Below are 15,809 nucleotides of genomic sequence, written 5' to 3'. Positions count from 1 at the left end.
TCTAGCTGCTCCCGTGAATCCTCGGAGGAGATGTGCTTGTAATCGCGAGCTCCCAATTTTTAATGGTATTTTCGCAGGGTTAACAGCTCACGTGGAGGCATGTACACCTATCTCTGCTGGTGATTGACGTTACGTGCACATAGATTATAATTGCCGCAAGACAGAGAGACATCGTGAAAATATTGTATAGACTTAACTCATTATCACGACATAATGATCATATGAAGACTTGTGTTTTCAATGGGATTTGGTGTAGGGTTTTCATGGTTTCTCTTAAATGTTTAAAGAAATTAAAAAGCCTGATAACGCTGAGGAAGTTCACCTGAATGATATACATTATACTTTTCAATTTATCTGTGACTTTAAATAACTATTATTGATATGATAGAATATGCGTCACGATCCAAGAATGTGAACGCATAGATATTTAATTCATGTAATTACAATGCTATCTCCATCAAAGGTTTGAGGAGAGTTGAAATTCCATAGCCGAGATTGGTCACCTAACAAAGTCTGTCAAATTTCCACCTTTGTCCTCATTCATAACATTCATTTCCTTCTCCCCTGCTTGCTCTGCTTATGCTGATGTGGAACATGTAAAATTAGCAACATTTTTTCCTTCTGCAGAGGAACAACTTGTCGTTTCCAGGCCAGCCGTTAAGCTGATCTGGAAAATCTAGTTTTTGCCGGCTTTTACTGGTTCTAATAAACCACAGGAATCCAAAGGTGCCTGGTTGAGCAATGTTAAGATTAGGGGAACATCATTGGCTAATTGACTCTTCCCTCTTGTAGGTGTTGACTGCGATGAGACACTAGTGGAGCGAAATGGAAAAGAACAAAAAGGAACAAATTCATCCACACACCATCATCTTATATCTTAGGACCCACCAAATTCTAGCACTTTAAAACGAGGTTAAAAACGTGGGGGTTCTGCCGATCAATAAACAAAAGCAAACTATCACGTTTTGCTTCATGTTGAGCTGATAGATCTCTATCTCCAACACCGGAGAGTGTCTCTCTAGCCAGAAATAGACTCTGAACCACCTTCAATTATGCCGAGGCCAACCTCATCACCTCCTCATATTCACATCTTCTTCTTCCTCTTCTACATCCCTTGTCTCGTCTTCCTCTGCTTTCTCTCCCATCTTGCAGAGTCTCAAATCCAAGATCAAGAACAGCAAGTCCTGTTGAAGCTGAGGCAATCCTGGCAAGACCCATCTTCCCTCGCCCACTGGGTCGCCTCCAATTCGTCCTCCCACTGCACGTGGCCCGAGATCACATGCCAAGACGGTTCGATCACCGAGCTCAATCTTGTCAGCCTGAACGTAAATTATTCGATCCCACCATTCATCTGCGACCTCAAGAATCTGACCAAGTTCAACGTCTCCAACAACAAAATTCCCGGAGAGTTTCCAACAGTTCTCTACAACTGTTCCAAGCTCGTGTACCTCGATCTGTCCCAGAATTACTTCGAGGGCCCTATTCCACCCGATATCAACCGCATGACTGATCTTCAGGTCCTGATTCTCGCCACCAACAGCTTCGCGTTCGACATCCCAGCGTCGATCGCGAGGTTGCGGAAACTGAGGATCCTTCACCTTTACCAGTCCGAGTACAATGGCACTTACCCTAAAGAGATTTTTGGCCTCTCCAATCTCGAAGAACTGAGGCTCGGGTACAACGACCAGTTTGTGCCGTCGGAGCTACCGCAGAACTTCACCGCCCTGAAGAAGCTGTGGTGCTTCTCGATGCCGCAGACGAACCTGTTTGGTGGAATCCCGGAGACGGTCGGCGATATGGAGTCTCTCGAGCTATTGGATTTGGGGATGAATCTGTTGACCGGAGAAATCCCAGGCAGCATTTTTGTTCCGAGGAATTTGAGCGAGATGTATGAGTACATGAACAATGTGTCCCGGTCGATCCCTCAGGCCGTGAGCGTGGCGAACCTGACTGTGATCGATCTGTCTGCGAATAATTTGACGGGGAACATACCTGAAGATTTCGGGAAGCTCAAGAATCTATCCAAGTTGAATTTAGAGTTCAATCAATTTTCCGGCGGAATCCCGGAAAGTATCGGCCGCCTTCCCGCTTTGTCTGATGTCAGACTGTCCAACAACAATTTGTCGGGCACAATACCCCCGGACTTCGGCAAATTTTCCACACTCAGAAGATTTGAAGTGGCCTTCAACAACTTGACCGGCGTGTTGCCGAAACAACTGTGCCATGGCGGCACGCTGTTCGGGTTGGCAGCTATGGACAACAATCTCGGCGGGGAGTTGCCGGAGTCACTTGGAAATTGCAGTAGTTTGGTCGACTTGAGATTGAACAGCAATGGATTCACCGGCATTGTGCCTGGAGGACTCTGGACATTGCCAAACTTGACGACTTTGATCTTGAGTGGTAATGAATTAACCGGCGAGCTTCCTGAGGAACTATCCCCAAACCTCACTCGGATCGAGATAAGTAACAACAGATTTTTCGGCAAGTTTCCTAGCACCGTGTCTTCGTGGAAGAATTTGGTGGTGTTTGATGCTAGTAATAACTTCCTCAGCAGCACGGTTCTGATTGAATTGACCGAGCTTCCTTCTCTGAAGATGCTTTTGCTGGGTCAGAATGAGCTCTCCGGGGATCTTCCCCCAGATATCGTTTCGTGGAAATCCTTGAGCATTCTGAATCTTAGTCACAATCGATTGTCAGGACCGATTCCAAGGGAAATCGGTCTTCTACCGGCGCTCACACAGTTGGACCTGTCTGAAAACCAACTGTCTGGCTCGATTCCTTCTGAAATCGGCCTGCTGAAGCTGAACCTTCTCAATTTATCCTCCAACCGCCTCAGCGGACAAATCCCGGAGGAGTTAGAGAATGCCACATATGACGCCAGTTTCCTGAACAACCCCGGCCTCTGTGCATCCAGCTCGTTCTTGAGGCTCAATGTCTGCAATGCCCAATCCAGTAGATTGAGCAAGACCAATCTCGCCTTGATCGTGATCTTGGCCATCGTTGGGGCAATATTCGTATTGTTGGCAGCACTATTCACAATCAGAGCTTGTAGAAAGAAGAGGGACCTTGTCGATTCAACTCTGGAACTGACTGCGTTCCAAAGGTTGAATTTTACTGAATCAAATATTCTGTCGGGATTGGAGGAGCATAATGTGATTGGAAGGGGTGGATCAGGAAAAGTATATCGCATTATATTGAATCCTTCTGGTGATGCCGTTGCTGTGAAAAGGATTTCGAATAACCAAAAATTAGATGAGAAGCTGGAGAAGCAATTCGTAGCAGAAGTGGGGATACTTGGGAACATAAGGCATCTGAACATTATCAAATTGTTGTGCTGTATTTCTTGTGAGAACTCGAAACTCATAGTGTACGAATACATGGAAAATAAAAGCTTGGACCGTTGGATTCACAAGATGAAGAGATCGTTGCCCGTCTCGGGTGTCGTCAACAATATGATCTTGGATTGGCCCAAAAGGTTGAAGATTGCGCTAGGAGCAGCTAAAGGACTTTGCTATATGCACCACTATTGTTTGCGGCCCATCATCCACCGAGACGTGAAATCAAGCAACATTCTGTTAGACTCCGAGTTCAACGCAAAAATTGCTGACTTCGGCCTTGCAAGGATGTTGGCCAAGCATGGAGAAGCTACTACTGTGACAGGCGTTGCCGGTTCTTTCGGCTATCTTGCACCAGGTTTGTCTGTTCACTCAACATGAGTTTATTTCAGCTATGCAAGTTCGCCTTCCTCATATCCTACCAGCAAGAATATTTAGTTTTGTCTTGCCTTTTCTTTGTTAAATTACAGAGTATAATCATACAAGAAGAGTTAATGAGAAGATCGATGTTTATAGCTTCGGGGTCGTTCTCTTGGAACTGACCATCGGGAGGGAGGCTAGTGACGGGGACGAAGACATGTGCCTCGCTGATTGGGCGTGGCGTCACGTCCAAGATGGCAAGCCGATATCTGATGCGATAGACGAGGACATCAAACACGATTCGGACCTAGATGAAATAAGCAATGTCTTTAAGCTTGGGATCCTTTGCACTGCGAAGCTGCCTTCCATGAGGCCTACAATGAAGGACGTAGTGGAAGTGCTGCTCAAACGTCGCAATCCGCTTTACGACGTTGAAAAGGAATTCCGACACAGGTTACGCCCTGCCCCCCTCCTCAGAAATTTTAAGAACGAAGAAATGCTGCGGAGCGATTATTATGTTGCCAAGGGCAACACTTACTGACTCTTTGCACTAAAGACAGTTGCGGAAGCTTTGTGAATGGATTTAGACTTCCCAACTCCAGAGAAACTACTTCCTGATTCTGCAAACGCAAGTAGATGACTTTGTAAATACAAACTGTCCATCTTAGGTCTTGGATGTTATCATGAATGCAGTTATTTGAATAAGGTGTAAGGAAGGGTGAAGGTGTGAATGAAGGGTCTAAGGTTGGGAAGCTTTTTGCGTTTTGTAACAATGATTTAGTTTTTTGAGGACTCCGATGCTTAACTTGTCAGGTGGCAGCCATTGGCGGCCTCGAGCAAGATGTAATTTTCGCTGCGTAGCTTTAACTGCCCCTGCGCGTGGTTTTGAGTACTCTTTTCTTTTCTTTTTGTTTTCCCTTTTTCGCCTTGATTAGAATGCGGCATTACTGTCTTATGCTTGGTCAAATTCCGATGCAAAAATTCTTAAAAGAATCATAATCAGCTGCTGAGATCTGTACTTTTGTGATTACATTTGCACTACCCAGGTCATTTGTTCGATTTTGTGAACTTTCTTTTGTCTCTCAACGAGTTGGATAATCCTTGTAATTTGTGTTAACCACAACAAGCCAAAGAACACACATTCCCACCTCGCAATTTGGAAAGGGGAAGGTGGGGAATTCGATTCCCCACTTTCTTAAAAGATACGGGTGAAGATGTTTAGTTTCAGATGTGGGTTTCGCCTCCCACGCTCTACAAAGAGGTACGGCAAAAGTCTAAGAGTGAGTTGAGAATTAGAATATAACATACCAAAAAAAATAAAGTTAAGAGCTGTTTTTAGTGTGGTTAAGATTTGAACCGTTATGAATCCACACATAATGAAAATGATGATGTGCCAGGGAAAACGGTTGCTTGGTTCCCTTGTTCAAGGAATCAATCAATGTCCTATCAAATTCCCAGCTGAAAAGACTTAACTCTTTATAATTGTGATTGTTCAATTGTCTAAACGTGTATCGATTGAATATAATCAATCCATTACCAGTAATTAGACTGCCGATTTACCACTATCTTAAGGTGGCATCATCTAAGTAAAGTCTACCTAGTCTCATCACCCACTGACTAGGTTAAATTTGTTGAAGCATTTCCTCTTTCTTTGGAGAGAAGTAAAAAAATCAAATTACCTCCGACAGATCATGAGCTAGTTCCTCTTAGACCTCTAATCTTGTAGAAAGAAATTACAAGATCCACACCGATACAACTCGCGTGAGATGCGCACAAGAAAGAGGGTCAAGCGCACCGCATGCACACCGTCGTACCGAATTCTCCCCCCTTTTAAAGCTGCCGACGAGGCCTGCATAGTGAAACACCGGGCCAATACATGGAATTGAATTCAATAAAAACGAATGACACGAGTGATCAATCCACCCGAATATAAGAAAATGATACCAACTCCTCGTCATAAGGGCTTTCAAACGATTACAGGAAGAGGACTTAATGGGCCGAATCGGGCCTTCAGGACACGCTGGTCCATGATGTTTTGGATTTTGCTTCATCGAACTTGTTGGGCCTATCAAGTGAAAGCCCTTGATTGATGACGACGGTCAAACATTGCATGCATCGCTGTCCCTTCTTCAAACAACCGATTTCTATTGCGCGATGAACTTAGGCGGCTAATTGGATCGTGTGTGTCGATGAAAAATTGATAGGTGAGGCCTGGAGGTATTTGTCAATGGATGGATGTGAACATTAATTGATTGTTTGAAGGACAAACCAAATAGTTCATTAATCCAAGGACCGAGGCACTCCTAAGCCTCATACTTCATGCGACGAGAATTATCTAAACTAAGCATTTAATTTGAGTCGCCACTAGCCAAAATCAAGAGTTAGTTGGAAACCCTAATTGAGAAGTAGGTAGGGGTGTACACAAAACCCGCGCCGACCCGCGCCGGCCCGGCCCGGCTATAAAACTTGAGGTATTTTGGGGTCGGGCCCAAATCTTCTTTGAATATGGCCTTAAAATTTGGGGTATCAATGGGTAAGGGTAGGGTCGGGCCGACCCATTGACACTCTGGGCCGACCCATTTCCCTCTCTCCGTCTCCCTCCCATTCTCTCCCCTCTCTGCGCGCGGACTGCAGGGATGCAAAAAACCTAGATCTAAGCGTCTGCTCACAGCGATCTCGTTCCTGTCTTGGTGGATTATTCTCGGCGGCAATCTCGTTCCTGTCTTGGTGGATTTGGTCGCCGGAGGCAAGAGCAAGAAGATCAAGCACACGGCGCCGAAGTCCGACGATTTCGTCAAGTTCTGTCGGTGACTCGACAGTGCGGTTTCGTCTTCCTTTGCAAGTGGTTCGTTTCATGTGCAACAGCGTCCTACAGGTGCCCTTCTTCTTCTTCTTTGTTATGGCCGCCTAAGCGCTCCCTCCCTGTCTTTCTCACTACCCTTTTTGGCCTCTCAATCATCGCTGCTTCCTCCAAAGGTAAATTCCTGTGCCCACGATTGATTTCGGGTCGGCTTCCGGAGATCCGATGAAATTCGTGTCCAATTCGTGTTCCTCCGTTCGTTGTATGGGTCAGCTGCTTTTTACCGGTTGTTTGTCTTTCTGGGTTAGCTCGTCGGGCTTTCGAATTATTATCCTTCTGGCGATTTTCTTTTAGCTGGTGATTATCTTCTCGCTTTTGTATTTATTGTATTTTTTAGTCAGTTCGAAATGGTCACCTTGACATGCGATTCTGTACTAGTATAGCTGTAGAAGTTTTACTAGATACCAATAAATTCTTTTCTGTGAATATATCACCCATTCATCTTTTCTTTTGATAAATTCCTTGCCTTTTGTGTTATGCATGATACTGGCATCACTCGAATAACAAGTTAACGAGTGCCTTTTTCCTATAAATGTTAGCTGAAAAGTTTGGTTAAATTATATTACGGGGACTGATCATCCCATTCCACACTTGTATGATGTCAATACATTCCAATGCTATCTTTCTGCAAGTGTCCCAGAATTTGCAGTTAATGCGGCGATTAACCAGGTAGATCCCCTGCTTTGTCTTTTCTTTTCTTATAGTTCCTTATTGTACTGTGGGCTGAATGGCAGACAATTAAGAATGTCGAGTTTATGTTCATGTAGGTAAGATATTCTTCTAGTGGTGGCATGTATGTTACAGCCTCTAAAGATGGTGCTATACGATTTTGGGATGGGGTATCGGCCAACTGTGTTCGCTCCATTGTAGGTGCACATGGGGCAGCTGAAGTAACTAGTGCCAACTTCACAAAGGATCAGAGGTACAGACAACAGAATTTTTTTAATGGTGTTCTGAGACTTGTTTTGTAAAATTATTTTAGTGGCTTCTGGATATTATAGTTCACAACTATTTTGGGGGTGGCAGATCCTTTGAAACACCCATTTGTTGTGTGCTTTTGTTTCTTTCTCTGCCATCTGTTGAGCATCATTCAATTCGTTTAATAGAAATACGACATGTAAATGGGTGGGCTATGAACAGAATAATAGGATAGTCCCTGAAGCTTGAACAAGATAGGAAGTCGAAAGACAGTGCGAGAATTAAGTCTTCTGGTCCTGTTATTCCTCGATGTTTGTTTACTATAGAGTACAACTTTTCGTGCAATATCTAGAAAATTTGGGAGCAGTCATTGTTCTAATGTGGTAATTTTTTTGTATTTTGTGTTGTTAGGTTGTATCTTGTTGCACTGGGCCGCATTAAGGGTTTGCTAGGGATTTTCAACACCAATCAGCAACTTAGTGACCTAGAATAACAGAACATTTAATCTTTTTCCACCAAAATTTGGTGAGTTTTTTGTTCAATTAACAACAGAAAGTGCTATAAAGTGCTATGATGATGGTTTACCTAAGACTTTCCTACTTTAGACGTTTTAGATTTGCATGGTTTATCTGCTCTAGAACATAGTTGGTAAATATGTTGGCAAGTATATGAACTGTAGAATGCATTACTACACCATTTGCATTTGTCAAGAGTATGTTGAGGACTATATTTCTGATTGTGATAATACTTTCCAGGTTCTAAGTGTCATAGATAGAAGGATTACTAAATGTCTGAAGTGAGTGATTCTAGTGTCACACAAAGAAGGACGAGATCTTCAGCATGGGAACACTTTAAACATATTCCTGATGAAGAAAAGGCTGAATGTATATATTGTGGGGCATGTATTGGTTGTGCTAGTGGTCAAGGAACTAGTTCGATGCATCGTCATTTAGCTAGATGTAAGGAATTCCCATATTCAAATGTCGAGAAAAGGCAAAAAAGTGACTCGGGTCCTTGGAAATTTGACCAAGATGATAGTGGAAAAGAACTAGCGATCATGTTTATTCTTGATGAATTGCCTTTCAAGTTGGTAGAGCATGAGGGATTTCGGCGATTTGTGAATAAAATCCAGCCAAATTTCTTAATCCCGTCGCACAACACTTTGAGGCTCAAATGTTATGATTTATACACGGATGAAAGAAGTAAGTTGAAGAAATATTTCTTGGAGACATCTCCAAGAGTGTGTCTTACAACAGACACATGGACTTCTTGTCAAAATTTGAGCTATATGTGTCTTACTGCTCATTTTGTTGATGCCGATTGGAAGTTGCATAAGAAAATATTAAATTTTTGTCAAATCTCGGGTCATTCTGCCGAGATAATTGGAAAAGCGGTTGAGAAATGCTTGATTGATTGGGGGATTCAAAATATTTTTTCTGTCACCGTGGATAATGCTAGCTCAAATGACTTAGGAATTCAATATTTGAAGAAGAGACTTAATTCTCGGAATTCTTTGATATTGAGAGGTGAGTTGCTTCACATGAGGTGTTGTGCTATATATTGAGTTTAATTGTGAGAGAGGGGCTGAAAGACATAAATGATTCGATTGTTAGAATACGTTCGGCAGGTATGCGTTATGTGAGGAGTCTTCTCCTCGCAAGGCCGAGACGGTTTTAAGGGTTGTATTGAGCTAGAGAAAATTGAGTCCAAGAGTCTTGTATGTTTGGATGTTGAGACTCGTTGGAACTCGACATATATAATGTTGGAAGCAGCTTTGAAGTTTCAAACAGCTTTTAGTTCATTGGAATTTCAAGATGGCAAATTTGTTGAAGAGCTTTCCAAGGTGAAAGGTTTGCCCACTAGTGATGATTGGGAGTATGCCTGTCACTTTCTTCCTTTTCTGAAGTCGTTCTTTGATACAACTTTAAAAGTTTCGGGTTCTTCTTATGTCACTAGTAATGATATGGCGAAGGATGTGTATGGGATTTATATCATGATTGACAGATGTTGTGAAAATGAGGACCCGACTTTACAGGAAATGGCTAAGAGAATGAAGATCAAATTCAATAAGTATTTTGGCAATGTGAACAACATCAATCTTATATTGTTCATTGCTTGCATACTTGACCCACGGCATAAGTGGGAATATGTGAAGTGGATGATTAATCGTGTTTATGAAAGCAAGCAGGCGGAAACTTTACAAGATAAAGTAATAACATCTCTGACGTCTTTGTTCGAGCAATATCGCACTGGTGTGTGCTCCCAAAGCAACCAGAGGCTAAAGAGCACAAGGATGATTAACGTGTCAACGTCACCGGTGGTTGGTGCTGATATTATGACTGCAATGTATCTTAGCGAAACCGGACAACATTATTTGGAAGAAAAATCTGAATTAGACAAGTATTTGGAGGAAGGATGTGAACGTTATAGCGTTGAGTTTAATATCTTAAGTTGGTGGAAAATAAATTCTTCAAGATATCCTATCCTTTCTTCCATTGCTCGAGATATTTTGACCGTGCCCGTCTCAACTGTAGCATCAGAGGCTGCATTTAGCACAGGAGGTCGTGTTCTTGATGTGTTTCGTAGCTCTTTAACCCCAAACATGGTGGAGGCTCTTATATGTGCTCAAGATTGGTTACGATCCGCGCCACCTTCACGTTCGATTGAAGAGGACTTAGAAGAACTCGAAATCTTTGAGTCAGCTGAAAAAATATGGTTGTAGAATATTAATATCCTTCTATGTTTTAATGGATACGTTAATTCTCATTTTCATCGTGAATTTAATGCAGAGTTGCCAACTACAACCATGGAGCCAAACTCGATATCAATTTCTCTAGATGATTGATGAAGTTGGAGATTGCCATTTTAGGTAACTTGTTAGTTTTAATGTCCTCATTTTTTCAATTTACCATATGAACAGTACCTGTGCACATAAAGTTTTACTAGTTGTCTTTATAAGCCACTGTTTGGGAGGCAGCAACTGTGACATCCCGAATTTCGGCCTATTTTTGGGTTTTATAAAACGCGTAATTTGTCAGTGTGCTTATAATAAAATCTCGCCCGGGAACTGATCACTCCCGGTTATCATTTTAAATTAGAGATTTCGCTAGAATCACACTCGATCAAATCTGGCCGTTATTTAGACCCCGAACTTGGCAGTCGATTTTTGGGAGTTTCAGGACGAAATAAATTGGACGGTGTCAATATTATCGTAGCCAGCGTTGAGATTGTCAGGAATAATGGAAAAAGGGGAGTTTTTGACCGGGTGCGAATTTGGACAAGTAGACCTCCCTCGCTATAGTTTGATTTAATTAATTCGGCTTTTGTCCCTTTTTATATGCGAGGCTTATTTTGGACCGGTAGATCGCTTTCGATTTTGAATTTGGGTCATCGGATCGCATTTAATATTTGATTGAAGTTAATTTTTTTATTATTTTTCTCTCTCCTCTCTCCTCTCTCCTCCGCGCGCACGTTCCCCCTTTTGACCGCGCACGTTCTCTCTCTCTCTCCTTTCTCTTCTCTCTCCTCGACCTTGCACGCAACCCCAACGCGTCACTCATGCCCATTCTTCCCCCCCTCCCTACGACACCCTCTCTCCTCTCTCTCTTCTTCTTCCTTCTTCTTCTCTTTCTTCTTCCTTTCTTTTACGCTTCGGTTTTCTTCCCTCCCCGACTGAGGCGCGTGCGGACTCCGCTCACGCTGACGCCGTCCGCTGCGTCGCCGCGTGCCATATTGCCGTCGCCCGGCCAGCTCGACAGCCGCGCCGCACCCGCGCCGTCGTCGACCATCGCCCCGACCAGGCTGTCCTATCCCCTCCCCTGATTCGCACGAGCCGTGAGCTCGCCCCCACGGCACCGCCGCGGGCCCGGCCCGTCCCGTTGCCACCGCTTGCATTGCCGCCCGCTCCGCCCGTCCGACTTTCGCCGTAGCCGTCTTTGCATTTCGCCGCCGATCCGCCATCTCTCCCCTCGGCCTCGATCCCTCTCTCCTCACCCTCACCTCACTTTCGCGGTTCACTCTTTTTCTCCACAATCCCGACTCCTTCTGCTTGCGTCGCTGTCGCCGTCGTCGTCGTCTTAGCCGTCGTCCTTACGCCGCCACGTTCATTGCCCGGGCCCAGCCAGGGCAGTGGCCGGCTCGTCGCCCAGCGACCAAGCCGCGCGCCCGTCGCCGTGCCGCGCGCCTGCCCGTCGCCCGGGCGCGTTGCCCGTTCGGCCCGGCCTGTCGCTCAGGCGCGTCGCCCATCCGCTCGCTCGTGCGCCCGGCACGCCCGCCACGCGCGCCAGGCACGCCGATTGGCCATTGTGCCCGCGTTGGCCGGCCACCGCGCCCTGTTGGCCCGCGCCGCGCCGTCCGTGATCGTTCACCGGGCTATTTTGGGCCCGAGCCGACTTTTCCCGAGCCAAACTTAGGTAAGTGACTTCCTAAACCCTACCTAGTACTTTGGGTATTTTTAGACTTGTTTAGGATGTGATTAGTATCGGGTTAGGAATTAATTCAGGCGTGGGCTAATTAGATTGAGTGTGCCCGATTTATGAATTATTGTGATGATAATTGTGTGGCTAATTTAGTGATTGACTGAGGTAAATAGCATGACTGAATTGTCGTGGCGCTTGTGGGTGAATTGGAATCAATTGAATGTGTTGACTTGAATGTCGGGTCGGTGGGCGATGTGGGAGCATGAATTGAGTTGAGCGATGTGGCGTGCTAGATTGACATTGGTAAAAGGGTGGTGATTGAAATTGATTTATATGACTAAGAGCATGGTGAATTTTGTATTGTGGTGCATGTGCATGAGAAAAGCCCGGATCGATCGGAGGGCTGAGCCTGAGGCGTGTTTACGCGGGCGTGAAAGGTGAGTTAGACCCGAGGCGTAGGTTACGCGGGTCATTGGAAAGGGAAAAATGTCTGAGGCGTGGTTACGCGGGACGAAGCCCGGCTTGATCCGAGGGCGACACGAGGCGATGGTGCGGGTCGTGGGAAAGTGTGAAATGTCCGAGTGAGGACGGAGCCCGCTTGATCTGAGGGCTGACCGAGGCGCGATGTAGTGCGGGTCATGAGAATGGGCCTGAGGCGCAGTGGCGCGGGCAGTGTGAAAGGACTTGGGAGGTCGTGAGAAAGTTGGCTGGACCACGCATGTTGCATAGTGTTTGATTATGAGGTGAATACTGCTAGACATGGTATGGGACGTGCCCAAGTGGTTTTACCTTATAATCGAGACACGCGCGAGTGTTATTGTATGATGCATGGAAAATTTCCTTGTGTGATCTGAATATGAGCTCTGCTGGATGCACTAATGTGATTTGAATAATGTACAGTGTGGGCATGTGATTGGATGGCGAGGTAAGTCCATTGATGTGAATTATATATAAGTTATCGGTTAGATTGCATGTTACAACTTGTCTGGGTACGCATTGGCCTATGTGGGGTATAGGGGATTGCTTATTGAGACTCGTTCTCACGGTTATTATATAACCATTTTCAGATCTGCGACCGTGATTGATTGGAGACGCCACCAGGGTATCTCGGGGATGGAGGACGGGTCAAGTTACCCCATATTTTGTGTGCCCCTCTTTTGTATAGCGAAGTAGGATACCCCAATACTATTCCCTTTCGATGTTGTGTATTTGGAATTATTGTTTTGTGCTATCCCTTTGTCATATTTTATTGTTTGGGTTGTTTTAAATTCGCTTCCGCTTGCCTTTATCGTTGGGTGTTTCGTTTGGGTCGACGACGCGTCCTGGGACGTCGCGTTGAATACGACCGTTGAAGGGGTATCGCGAGCCCGTTGGGGTCCGGGCGTGACATCCCTGTTGATTTGGTATCAGAGCAAGGTTAGCTCGAACCAAGATGGTCGAAACTGGAGTGATAAGGAGCGATGACTTTGGGGTAGTTAGTTAGGGAGATTTGTGTGCCATGCATACCCCAGACTGTGTGATTGTGATTTGCTATGTGATTTTTATGCAATATTATGTGAGGTGCAGGTGCGTCAGGACTTGAGGTAAGTGCACGAACTATGTTGGTTGTGATTGGTTGTCGATTGTGATTGGCTGCCTGCTTAGTGAATTATTGTTGTGATTCACTGCCTAGGGCTTTAGACTGGTATAGTTGGCCTAGGTCTTTAATTCCCGAGGGGAATTATAACAGGTAAGTGGGTGATGTGAACCCTGTGAGTATGAGTAGCCGAGGAAGAGGTCGAGGTCGAGGTCGTGTAGGTCCGCAAGTTAGAGTTGCAGAGGATCCCATAGTGGATGGAATTTTGAGGGCACTCGAGGGAGTTGGAATTTTAATGGAAGGCAACCGAGGAGCGAAATGCTACCGTTGCTACTAATGCCAGCGATCTTGAGAGGCCATTATTGTCGCCGTTAATGGAAATGTTGGGAATCAAGGTCAAGGGCAAGTTAATGCAATCGAGATAGATGCGTCGGCTGGTTGGAAAATATTTGAAATCGAAACCTCCGAAGTTCGATGGTAAAGGTGACCACGAGGCTACATTGCTTTGGAGGTATTCGGGTGCCTGAGGAGAAAGTGACCACTGGCTATATATCAACTCTAAGGAGATGCAAAGGATTGGTAAGAGGGCCCGAAGTGGGATATTTCGAGAGGGCATATTTCCAAGCTGGGGGTGTCGTTATCGAGGCCTTCAATGGGAGGTACTTTCGGAGAGTGCGAGGAAACGAGAAAATGACAGAGTTTCTTCGGCTTCGCTAAAATTGAATGTCGATTGATCAAGATGAGATCGAGTTTGTAAGGTTGTCTAAGTATGCACCAAGGATAGTCAATGATCGTGTGGATAGAACAAGGACGTTCTGGGATGGATTGAAATCGGAACTTTGCAATCAGTTAGTACTCTTGTGTCTTAAGGGATTACAATGAGCTGTATGAGAGGGCTCAATAGTTGAAATGGATATGAGTGACAGGGCTGTCGCTTTTGGATCGTGGTACGCGCCGGTTAGGGACAATAAGAACTTGGGAAGAAGTCTATGACAGAGAATCGGAGATTTGTTCCTCTAGTAAGAAAGAACTTTGGGAAGTCGAACTACGACTCCAACGCCGCATGTCGGTCTTATGGAAAGAGGCATAGGAATGACTATTGCCAAGGTAGAAGTGGAGCATGTTGTGGATGTGGACAGTAAGGTCACCAAGTGAGAAATTGTTGAACCGACAGAGTTAGGTCACTAATGCAATCGCAGCGACCGCAGGTAGGACATTAAGCGAGAGCTGCCTCGCAGATTTATTAGAATCGACTAAGGACGTAAGGAAAAGTGTATGTTGTGGCTGATAAGGAAGTGAATGATGCGCCTTGAAAGTCTAGATGCGTTATGAGATGGTATTGGGTACAATAGAAGATGATTTTGAAGTTATCGCTTGAGTGGTTATGTAAGACTTATAATCAATCTTATGGTGAATAGGCGCAATCAGTTTACGGGTTTCTGAATTATTGATGATATTCTTGGACGGGTTGGGAATGATAAGTGTGGTTTGGAAATTTCGGATTTTGTAAAGAACCGGGGTGATTTAATTTGGGAGACTGTTGGATTGAAATTGGAGGGATTAAGCCTCGTCTTTGAGGTGTGGAAAGATAACTATCTTGTGATTAACTCGTTGGTTAAGGAGTCAAGGCTAGAGGACATAGCTGAAGTGTGTAATCTTCCGATGTCTTTCCTCGAGAATTGCCTAATTGCCACACGATAGAGAAGTGGAGTTTGTAGGTGAATTAGCCCTGGGATAGAACCGATCTTGAAAGTGCCCTATAGGATGTCACTGTCGGAATTGAAGGAATTGAAGGTCCAAACGCAGGAGTTATTGGATAAAGGTTTTATTCGCCGAGTGCGTCTCCATGGGGAGCGCCAGTGTTGTTCGTGAGGAAAAAGGATGGATCCTTGAGGTTGTGCATTGACTACAGACAATTGAACCAGGTGACCATTAAGAATAAGTATCCGTTGCCAAGAATAGATGACCTGTTTGATCAGTTGCAAGGTGCATCGATATTTTCAAAGATCGACTTGAGGACGGATTACCACCAATTGAGGATTAAGAAGGAGGATATACCGAAAACGGCATTTAGGACGAGATATGGGCACTTTATGAGTTTACGAAAAATGCCATTTGGACTAACTAATGCCCCAGCCGGCTTTCATGGATTTAATGAATCGGGTATTCAAGGAATTTTTAGATCAGTTCGTAATCGTGTTCATAGATGATATTCTGGTGTATTCAAAGAGTTCCGAGGAACATGAGGTACATTTGGAAAGAGTTCTACGGACGTTAAGGGAGCATGCACTGTATGCTAAGTTTAGCAAGTGCGAGTTTTGGCTGAACTGTGTAGCGTTTCT

The 15,809-nt window shown here is 44.7% G+C and overlaps 1 protein-coding gene across 2 annotated transcripts in view; it reads left to right on the top strand.

Annotated features, from left to right (window-relative positions):
* The first annotated feature begins 1,008 nt into the window (after nt 1-1,008).
* The window catches only part of LOC115664861 (receptor-like protein kinase 5), a 32,659-nt gene continuing 17,858 nt past the window's right edge, over nt 1,009-15,809 (top strand). Inside the window, exons 1-2 of one of the 2 annotated variants that reach the window (XM_030586742.2) lie at nt 1,009-3,693; nt 3,806-4,572. In XM_030586742.2, coding sequence (XP_030442602.1) covers nt 1,053-3,693; nt 3,806-4,236 — 3,072 coding nt within the window. In that variant the 5' untranslated portion in view covers nt 1,009-1,052 and the 3' untranslated portion in view covers nt 4,237-4,572. Of the gene's footprint in view, nt 3,694-3,805; nt 4,573-15,809 lie in introns of those variants that run through there. The other variant, XM_056321006.1, reaches the window with a different exon arrangement.

Source organism: Syzygium oleosum, unplaced genomic scaffold, assembly GCF_021117445.2.
Source record: "Syzygium oleosum isolate NSW1041296 unplaced genomic scaffold, Sole_v2.1 Sole_v2.21, whole genome shotgun sequence".
Lineage (NCBI taxonomy): Eukaryota > Viridiplantae > Streptophyta > Magnoliopsida > Myrtales > Myrtaceae > Syzygium > Syzygium oleosum.
Note: the sequence above shows the minus strand (reverse complement) of the source record. Positions and strands in the feature narration are given on the sequence as shown.